Source organism: Primulina eburnea, chromosome 9 (assembly GCF_022965805.1).
Source record: "Primulina eburnea isolate SZY01 chromosome 9, ASM2296580v1, whole genome shotgun sequence".
Classification (NCBI taxonomy): Eukaryota; Viridiplantae; Streptophyta; class Magnoliopsida; order Lamiales; family Gesneriaceae; genus Primulina; species Primulina eburnea.
Window position 1 is genome coordinate 12,692,293 of NC_133109.1, and position 11,083 is coordinate 12,703,375.

General features: G+C 37.0%; 1 protein-coding gene across 1 annotated transcript; it reads left to right on the top strand.

Moving 5' to 3' along the window:
- Window positions 1-206: 206 nt before the first annotated feature.
- LOC140840731 (zinc finger BED domain-containing protein RICESLEEPER 2-like) lies at window positions 207-1,812 on the top strand. Its single transcript, XM_073207903.1, has 4 exons — window positions 207-1,010; window positions 1,085-1,397; window positions 1,464-1,596; window positions 1,676-1,812. Exons 1-3 carry the CDS (start codon window positions 207-209, stop codon window positions 1,505-1,507), a joined length of 1,161 nt encoding a protein of 386 aa, XP_073064004.1. The 3' UTR covers window positions 1,508-1,596; window positions 1,676-1,812.
- Window positions 1,813-11,083: the final 9,271 nt, after the last annotated feature.

An 11,083-nucleotide genomic window follows, 5' to 3' on the forward strand; every position in this document is an offset into this window, starting at 1 on the left:
TCTAATTGGGTTTTGCAAAAAAGGATTATCAACTTCTCTTACATGCCTCCACCTCACTATGGTATTGCATTGTGTGATAAAATCAATAGCTTATTCAATGCTTGGGGAATTCAAAGAAAGGTTTTCACAATTACGTTGGACAATGCGCTGCAAATGATGTGTTTGTTGGCCTTTTAAGGGATCATCTTAGTTTAAATTGTTCATTAATGAATGGTGGCGAGTTTTTGCATGTTCTTTGTTGTGCACACATTCTCAATTTAATTGTCCAAGAAGGTTTGAAAATAATTGATCATTCCGTTGATAAGATTTGTGAATGTGTGAAGTATGTAAAAGGCAGTCAAGTGAGAAAGAAAAAGTTTGTAGAATCTGTTACCCAAACTTCGCTGGATCCTAAGAAATCACTAAGGCAAGATGTTCCTACTAGATGGAATTCTACGTATTTGATGCTTTCTAGTGCCATATGTTATCGACGTGCTTTTAATCATTTGAAATTGACTGATACTAATTTCACACATTGTCCATTGGTTGACGAGTGGGTTCAAGCTGAAAAAATATGCAAATTTCTTGAGGTTTTCTATGAGACAACAACTTTGTTTTGTGGGGTGAAATATCCTACTGCCAACTTTTATTTTCCTCGTGTCTTTACGGTTCAATTGACATTAAGTCAAGCCTTGCAAAGCTCTGATGATTTCATGAGATCAATGGCCAATCGGATGTTTCAGAAATTTGACAAGTACTGGAAAGAATATAACATTTTGTTGTCCATTGCTGTGATAGTTGATCCGAGGTTCAAGATGCAGTTTGTTGAGTTTTGTTACAACAAGTTATACGGATATGGTAGTAACGAATTAAGTCTGGTGAAGTATAAATTAGTGTCTTTGTTTGAGGAATATATGGGCCTTGCTTCTAAATCAAGTAGTAGCAACACATCTACGAGTTCTCACAGTGGCGTTGATGATAATGCTTCTCTTCCTCTAAATTCAAACAGTGGATGCATGGATGTTTTGAAGGTATTTACGATAGTTTTTTATTTTTCTCACTATTTTTTACTTTTCGTTACCAATACGTTTAATTTATGATGTAGGAATTTGACACATTTCAAAGAACAGAATTAAATGATAGAGCTCAAAAGAGTCAATTAGATCTTTATTTGGATGAGCCGAAAATTGACAGATCTTCAAATTGTGATGTTCTTGCATTTTGGAAAGCTTACCAATTTAGGTATCCTGAACTTGCACAAATGGCCAGAGATATTTTGAGTGTTCCAATTTCTACAGTTGCTTCTGAATCAGCTTTTAGCACGGGTGGTAGGATACTTGACCAATATCGTAGTGCAATGAAACCTGATGTTGTTGAGGTGTTGGTTTGTTGTAGAGATTGGTTAGTTGGACAGAAAGGTTAGTGATTCTTCTTGTTAATTTCATTTTAAAGTTACCTGTTTTACTAATATTTTATTTTTGTAGAAACTACCGAGGTGAGGTTGGATGATTTGACTGAAAATTTATGAATTTTTTCATAAATGAGGATGCTGGATCAAACAATGCTTCAACGGATTCTTGATGATTCTAACAATGCTATGATACCTAGTATTGAAAAGTAAGTTAAATTTTATAAATTCATAATTTTTGAAAATTTTCACCCTTTCCTATTTTAATTTTTTAAATGTTATTTAAAGGTTTGGCTTCTACAAACAAATGTAGGACAATGAAGAAGTCAGAAGATAGAAGCGGAGCTTGATTGTCACTTGAAAGTTGAAAATTATTTTGTTATGTTTGAAGACTTTTTGAATAGCTTTTGTTATTATGTGTTTGAAATAAATGTTATTATTATCATTATGTGTTTTGAATATTTATCTAATTATTGTGTTGAAAAATTAATATTATACATAGACAACTAAAATTCTATTACACACAATCACAACATTACACATTCTTAATGAGAAACCTGTGAGGATATTATTAGAAATATTAGCTATATGCTCACATATGTCAGTATACTATAGCAGATGGTGTTTTTTTTCTTCATTTGAAATAATTTATGTTTTATTTTGTATTTATACAAGAACCAGTTTGTGGTACATATTACTTAAATTTTGTATATTAAATTACTTCTATTACCATGCACTAAGGTTAAAAAATGAAAGGAATCAATATACTTTGGAGAATTGAAATGTTTATGAACCAAAAATAGAAAGTCTGTATCATACTCAAAATTTAATAAGAAAGCAAACAGAAGTAGCCATATGTGCCTTGAAAACATCGGGTAATGCTAGCAGCAAATAGAAGTAGCCATACGTACCATGTAATTTTTTTAAAAACTTTTTTTCCCCTAACATTTCACGTTGATTTTCAACAGAGAAACTTTTTGAAAATTTTAAATTTGAAAGTTTTTTTTTATTTTTATTTTTTTCGATTTTTTTCATTAATTTTTTTAAAAAATAAATAAATTTCGGGTTAGGCGGGTTATACGGGTTGAGTCGGGTTATACGGGTTCGTGTTCGGGTTGGGGGTTTTCGGGTTGCTTCGGGTTCGGGTTGGAAAAAAAAAATCACGGGTTGACACGAAACCCGACCCAACCCACCTGATTGACACCCCTACCCCATGTGAAGTTTCCCAAGTGCGTGTGAGTGAGCACATAAGCATGTTGGAAAGACCCGTCTTGATACAATGAGAACATTCGTCGAATCTGGGGCGTTACAGTTGGTATCAGAGCTGACCTCTCTTAGTATGGTGTAGGGATGAACCAAGCAGAAGCAGGTGGGCATGTGAGGCCCGGGGCCGAAGAGGGCGAGGGGTGATCGCCGGTGCCATGAGGTTGCACGGACAATGAGCGGCTCCTGGCAGACTTCTAGGTGGAGGGAACATGAATGAACCGATCCCACACCGGAATGAGAGAGATTCCAAGACTGTTCAATGTAATGGATTGTACAGTTGAAGAAGGCTTAAAATATTTTATATCTACTACTCATATCATGATGGTGCATCTTCTTTTCGGTAGCTCATCACATAAAAACTTCAAAGTTAAGCGTGCTTGACTTGGGGTAATTTTTGGATGGGTGACCCCATGGAAAGTTTCTCAGAGTGCGTGTGAGTGAGAACATAAGCACGCTGGAAAGACCCGTCTTGATACAGTGAGGACAGTCGTCGAATCTGGGGCGTTACAGTCCGGGTCCCCACAACAGGTAATTGCCTACGCTTCAAGGCAATTAAAATCTTGTAAGAAAAATTACCCAACTCATGATCTTGAGTTGGCAGCAATTGTATTTGGGCTAAAATTATGGAGACACTATCTATATGGTTTTAAAATGCGAGATATTCACTAATCACCAAAGCCTCAAATACTTATTCACTCAAAAAGAATTAAACATGAGGCAGAGGCGGTGGATTGAACTCTTTAAGGATTATGATTTAACAATCAACTACCATTCGAGTAAAGCAAACAAGGAAGCAGATGTTTAAAGCCGAAGAGACATAAGAAGATTAAGTTTATCAGTTCTTTCAGCACAACCATTCCTTCGAGAATCAATCAAGGTAAGACAAAACCAAGATCCCTCCATCACAAAGATCAAGGAACAACTTCAAGAAAGAAAAATCCAAGAATTTCATATTGATGAGAAGGGTGTTCTATGGATGAAAGAACGTTTGTGTGTACCCGACATCGATGGAATTCGAAAAGAAGTGATGTCCAAACACATAAATCAAAATTTTCAGTTCACCTCGGAAACACCAAGATGTACCGAGATTTGAAAAGGAATTACTGGTGGAATGGGATGAAGAAAGATGTAGCTGTCTTTGTTTCAAGTGCCTAACCTGTCAACAGGTCAAATCGGAACATCAATGACATGGAGGACTTTTGCAACTGTTAGAAATACCAAGGTGGAAATGAGAATACATCTCCATGGACTTCATGGAAGGGTTACCAAAATCAAGACTAAGTTACGATGGGATTTGGGTAATCATTGAAAAATTAACCAATATGCACATTTTAACTGGTTTGAATTAACTGCAACGTAGATAAACTATCCACCCTGTACATGGACAACATAGTAAGATTACACGGGGTTCCGGCAAGTATATTATTCGACAGAGACCCGAGATTTGTATCTCGATTTTAGAAGAGTTTTCAAGAAGTCATGAGAACCAAAGTCACTCTCAGCACGGCATTTTACCCTCAAACAGATGGTCAAACTGAAAGGACAATTCAAACTCTAGAGGACATGTTGAAGGCGTGTGGTCTAGATTTCAAAGGAAATTGGAGTGAGCATCTACCCCTAATAGAATTCACATACGATAACAGCTACCACAATAACATAGAAATGGCCTCTTATGAAGCGCTCAATGGATGGAAATGTAGATCGCCACTGTATTGGGATGAAGTCGGAGAAAAGGATATCACAGGACCTGAGCTTGTTCAAGTGACAATTGATAAAGTAGCTAGTATCAGGGAAAAACTCAAGGCAGCTCAAGATAGATAAAAGAGCTAGGATGATTTAAACGAAGATGGTTGGGGATTGAAATCGGTGAGAAAGCTTATGTTCAAGTTCCAGCTATGAAGGGAGTTGTCTGCTTCAGTAAATCGGGAAAAGTAAACCCGAAGTACTTCGAACCCTTCGAAATTCTTGAAAGAGTTATAACTCTAGCTTATCGACTAGCTTTGCCGCCAGATATGTCAAAAATCCACAATGTGTTCCACGTTTCGCAGCTAAGAAGATACATTCCCAACTCGAGTCATATTCTCAAGGTAGCACCACTGCTACTCAACGAAAATCTGAATGAGGAGCTGAAATACAAAGAGGTCCCTCTCCGTATAGTGGACACCAAAGAACAAGTGCTACGACAACAGATCACTCCGTATGTAAAAATACAATGGTCAAACCATGCTAAGCAGGGATCAACATGAGAGCTAGAGGAAAAAATGTGCACCCTGTATCCCTATCTTTTCAAAGATCATGCAAACTCAAGTTTCAAGGATGAAACTTCCAATAAAGATGGTGGGATGTGAGGATCCGGATTTTCGAAGCAAATAAACTCAAAAAGCTCGAAAGGTAGCTCAAAAAGAAACCGAGGCAATGCAAAACCATAAGAATTGATGGGACGTCACTCTAAAGAGGAAACCCTTAGCTCACAAGCTTAAACCTCAGCTCAAGGAAGCTCATTGATTCTTGGGAAGAAACCCCTAGCTCATAAGCTAAAACTCTCAGCTCAATGAAGCTCATTTGATTTTTAGGAGGAAACCCCTAGCTCATGAGCTTAAACCCTCCGCTCAAAGAACCTCATTGATGCTTGGCCTAAATAGACAAAAATCCACCCATCAGATGAGCTAAAAATAAGACATAATCAATGTGTAAGGAGTGATCATTGAATGTACCAAGGTGACCCTTGGTTGTGGATAACCTTTGACTAAAGTTCGACCGAGCTGGAATCAAATTCGAGCCACATATTTGAATCAAATGTAAATGGGCTTTTGTTATGTATTTCTTTGTAAGTTAAATTTGGTATAAATATTTCATGACATGCTTGTATGTGTGTCTAATTATTTTCGAAAATTGTTATAATATATTTTAAAATCTCGATCGATATACAATATATTCATTCTAGTATCGATTTCCTTTGATTCTAATGAGTCCATTCACCATTCTGATATGTGTTGTTTGATAAATCTGATTATGTGGTACACTGTTACAACTCGAGTTGGATATGGAACGATGATTGTAAATTATGTCTGGACTCCATCAATAGGTATAAAACTGTGTTCTGGCCGCCATCAGTGGGTATAAACTGTGTTCTGCCTTCACTCTTTAGAAGAATAACATATGGGCGTGGACAATTTGATAATGGATAACGAGATGAAATGATTTGTTCTGATAAGCTCCATTCCATCTTTCGATTCTGATTCTGTTAATTTTCTAATATGATAAGTCAATATACTGCATTTTCAATTTTAGAATAAGTATTTTAAATCTATCACTATATGTATTTGTGGAAATCGATCGGCCCGACTTGCTGAGTATTTCCCAAAACACTCACCTCTTACATATCTACAGAGATAATAATGATGAGCAGCTGAACAACGAAGAACATGAAACGTTCTGGGGTTGGAGACAAGGTCGAATTACTGAAGAACATTCGTTGACTCTTAGTATTACAATTTTTGTATTTCATTTCCACAAAACTATTGATGTAATTTCTATTCCTTTGTCATTGTAAAAGACAATATTTATTAATGAAAATGACTGGTTTTGGTTACGAGGTTTGTTGTTCTATAACAATGCCGGATGTCACCAACGTCTCGATCTCGGAGCATTACAATATGTGTTTGATCAGGATGAAAACATGGTATATCTTGATCGTTTTGTTGAGCAAGTCGTCGTAGACGTAACTAGTATTGTTGAGCATGTGATGTAGACCATTTGCAATTATATGAAGGTGAGACATATTTTGTGGGCACAATTTACTAACTGGAATCCTAGAGAAATATCATTTATGTTTATATTTTCAGAAATCAATTGAAGTAAGTTATCATATTTATTACATTGCATATTTGGTGAGTGTAATAAGTTACTTTTGGAAGTTGTGTGGCATGGGACCACTCGTTCCTAGCAGTGGAAGGCCTCCATTAAGAAATCCGATGTTTTGCAATGAAATCCAAGTAGAGATAATAGAATGCTACATGAAAATTCTCCGCTGCTCCAATAGTAATTAGGTATTCACCATTTACAGCCTTAAAGCTTGGATCCAAGTGTGTAAAGGCTGAAATTTTAATTCGTCGTTAGTCATCGTTTTTGGTTTAAGCACTATAAAAACAAATTGTTGACAAGTTAAAAAAAAAAATTTTTAGCGCGATGTTCTACACATACTTGATAAACATTACAATAACAGAAGAATTGAATGATGATCAATATGTACAATTCTTTTCCAAGTTACCCAACAATGGATTGTAAATCTATATGATTTGGATAAGGAAGTGATGGAGATAAATAAACATGCGTTATTCCTTGTCTGACGACAAGAACATTAAATGAAGTTTGACAAACTTTGTGGGTTGGCAAATTGGACGGAAATAACAAAGTGGTGGTTGGCGGAAATTTCGTGGAAATTTCAGAAGACGCGTAACGCACACAGACAAGGGGCTCTATAAATAAAGCTCTCCCCTTCATTCTGAAATAATCCCTTCTTCGAGTTTTCTCTCATCCTATAGCATTTGAATGCTTATTCTATAATATTTGTGAGGTGTTTGTTCTCCTGTATTAAGAGAGTATGTGTTCTCTTTGGAAACACAGTGAGCGTGTTGTACACCACAAAATATTATAGTGGAATTATTTTCATCTTGCCCGTGGTTTTTACCCTAATAATTTTTATGAGTTTTCCACGTAAATCTCGGTATCCAGTTTAGTCTACTAAAATTTTTGTAGACATAATGGCGGGTAGATACGAGATAGCAAAGTTCAACGGAAGCAATTTTATGCTGTGGAAAATAAAGATACAAGCAGTTTTAAGAAATGAGAATTGCTTGGCGGCTATTGGAGATAGACCGGTGGAAATTATGGACGACGGAAAGTGAAATTAGATTAATGATAATGTTGTTGCTAATTTACACTTGGCTATAGCAGACGAAGTTTTGTCAAGTAACTCTGAGATAAAAACAACCAAAGTTATTTGGGATACTCTGAAAAAATGTACGAGGTCAAGTCGCTACACAACATGATTTTCCTAAAGAGAAGGCTTTATACTCTTCGTATGGCGGAATCCTCATCGATGACTGACCATATCACACACTAAATACTCTATTTGCGTAACTCACTTCCATGGGGAATAAAATAGGGGAAAATGAACGTGCGGAGCTTCTACTTCAAAGTATAACAGATTAATATGATAACTTATCATCAACATTACCAACAATATTCTTATGGGCTATCTAAAATTCGACGATGTCTTAACTGCGGTTCTCGGAGAAGAAAGTCGACGCCAGAATAAGGAAGACAAGTTGGTAACTTCGAAGCAGGCATAGGCTTTACTAATGATAAGAGGAAGATTTATGGACCGTGACACCAGTGGGAGCCAAAGACAGGGTAGATCAAAGTCGAGAAGTAAGAAAAAAAATATTTACTGCTTTAAATGTGGCGGTAAAGGACACTTCAAGAAAGAGTGTACGAGTATCGAGAAGAATTCTCAAGGAAATGTGGCCAGTACTTCAGGCAGTGGTGAATATTATTCAACGAAGCGACAACAGTTGCAGAAGACAGACACAAATTTTGTGACACATGGATAATGGATTCAGGAGCGACGTGGCACATGACGTCTCGGAGAGAATGGTTTGATCATTATGAACCTGTCTCAGGAGGATCTGTATTCATGATAAATGATCATGCTTTGGTAATCACTGGGGTTGGTACTATCAAAATTAAAATGTTTGATGGCACTATTCGCACCATATTGGAGGTACGACATGTGAAGGGACTGACAAAAAATCTTTTACCCTTGGGGCGATTGGATGACATCGGGTGCAAAACACGGATCGAAAACGAGATCATGAGAATTGTGAAGGGTACGCTTGTGGTTATGAAGGTGGAAAAAGTTTATGCAAATCTGTATGTACTTTTGGGATAAACACACAAAGAGACAGAACTAGCTGTTGCATCAATTGGTTCAGGAAAAGAATTAATTGTGTTATGGCATAGAAAGCTTGAGCATATGTCAGAACGAGGGTTGAAAATTCTCTTAGAACGGAAGCTACTGTCGGAACTTATAAAAGTGTCATTACCCTTTTGTGAACACAGATTAAAGTTTTCCAGGAGCAAAATTATATTGGAGCTGATTCATTCGGATGTTTGGCAAGCACCGGTTGTATCCCTAGGAGGAGCGAGATACTTTGTCTCGTTCATTGATGATTACTCTAGGAGATGTTGGGTGTATCCGATCAAGAAGAAATCAGATGTTTTCCAGATCTTCAAAGATTTCAAAGCGCGGGTTGAACTTGATTCAGAAAAGCAAATCAAGTGTCTGAGGACTGACAATGGAGGAGAATATACCATTGACGAATTTGATGCATTTTGTCAACATGAGGGCATCAAAAGACAGTTCACAACGGCTTACACACCTCAACAGAATAGAGTGACGGAGTGGATGAACAAAACCTTGTTGGACAGAACAAGAGCCATGTTGAGGACTACGGGTCTAGACAAGTCATTTTGGGAAGAAGCAGTAAAAACCGCTTATAATATTATCAATCAGATGGGTCTATAAGATCAAGAGATGACAATAACCAAGTGGAGTGGTATCGTGCTCGATTGGTGGTAAAAGGGTATGCTCAGAAATAAGACATTGACTTCAATGAGATATTTTCTCCTGTGGTTCGGTTTACAATAGTCAGAGTGGTGTTGACATTGTGTGTGGTGTTTGACCTATATTTAGAACAGCTAGATGTGAAAACGGCATTTCTTCATGGAGATCTTGAGAAATAAATCTATATGCTCCAGCCATAAGGTTTTGCAGAAAAAGGCTAAGAGAACTTGATTTGCAGGTTGAACAAATCTCTGTACGCTCTCAAACAGGCGCCAAGGTATTGGTACAAGAGATTTTCTTATATCATGAGCTTTGGATACAACAGATTGAGTGCAGACCCTTGTACATATTTCAAGAGGTCTGGTGATGATTATATTATTTTGTTGTTCTATGTGGACGACATGTTGGTAGCAGGCCCCAACAAAGATCAGGTCCAAGGATTGAAGGCGCAGTTGGCTAGGAATTTGATATGAATGACTTGGGACCAGCAAACAAGATTCTAGGGATGCAAGTTCATCGAGACAGAACTAACAGAAAGATTTGGCTTTCCCAGAAAAATTATTTGAAGAAAATTTTGTAACGCTTCAACATACAAGATAGTAAGTCAATTTCGACCCCTCTTCTTGTTAACTTCAAGTTATCCTCCGAGATGTGTCCGAGCAATGAAAAAGAGAGGATGAAGATGTATCGAGTACCATATGCATTAGCAGTGGGAAGCTTGATGTTCGCTATGATCTGTACAAGACCGGACATTGCTCAAGAAGTGGAGCAATTAGCCGGTATATGGCAAATCCTGGACGAGAGCATTGGAGCACTATTAAGAGGATCCTTAGATACATGAAGTGTGGGGACCCGGACGCTAATCATTTTTTTAAATCGTCGTTGGGACTAATCTAATCAATTGTAATACACAGGGTCTAAATTTTTTTTTTTTTTAAATGCGGAAGGTAATGGAATCAAACTTCTATACATATCAGTATAAAAGTATAAATCTCAAACATCATACAATAATTTACATCTCAGGTTCAAAACCTAACTATCAAGTGTAAACCCTATCTCTAGTCCAAGTCCGGAATCACCACTCTAACCTCGATCTGTCTTTACCTCTGTGACCCTGTACCTGTCCCACCTGTTGTCATGCACACATACAAACAAGACAACAGCCGGATAACTCCGGTGAGATATAAATATCCCAGTATAAACAATGTATCAATGCAATCATATAAAACATATATAAAAGCATAAACAATCATTAAAAACATGTATTCAAATCTGACTACATGAATCAATACAAATCTGTACCTAAATCTAGGACTCATTTCTAATCTAGGGATCCCGATCTAAATTTATACTTTGGTATGCTATATCGAGTGTCTACAATAGACGTCGATCTACACCTAAAGCTCATCGATACACCGTAAGTCTAGAGTCTTATTGGTTCTGAGAAAGACTCGGCGGTTCTGCCCTAGCTAGGCTGTTCTGCGCTAGACTCAAACTCTGGCTCTGCTATCATTCAATAGACTAAACATATCAAATCTGATAATCTGAGAATATCAATGCAATAAAATAAAGTATGTGATTTAGGGAAAATCAAGTCAAACCTAACTCGAGTTGTGCAATCCCGAATCCACATTAATTTATACCTTTTTGCTGTCGATCTGATACAATCAAAGTCTTGATTCAAAGTCTGTCACTGTTCAATCTGGCAATGACAATATCAATATTCTGTATCAATATTCTAATCAAATCCCAACGTCTCTGTTTTATCAAATTCTGACAGTACAACAGTACAATCTTGCAAT

Coding starts and splice junctions, on each gene's coding strand:
- LOC140840731 (XM_073207903.1), top strand. CDS start 207: ATGAATGGTGGCGAGTTTTTGCATGTTCTTTGTTGTGCACACATTCTC. Junction 1,011..1,084: donor GATGCATGGATGTTTTGAAG/GTATTTACGATA, acceptor TTTATGATGTAG/GAATTTGACACATTTCAAAG. Junction 1,398..1,463: donor TTGGTTAGTTGGACAGAAAG/GTTAGTGATTCT, acceptor TTATTTTTGTAG/AAACTACCGAGGTGAGGTTG.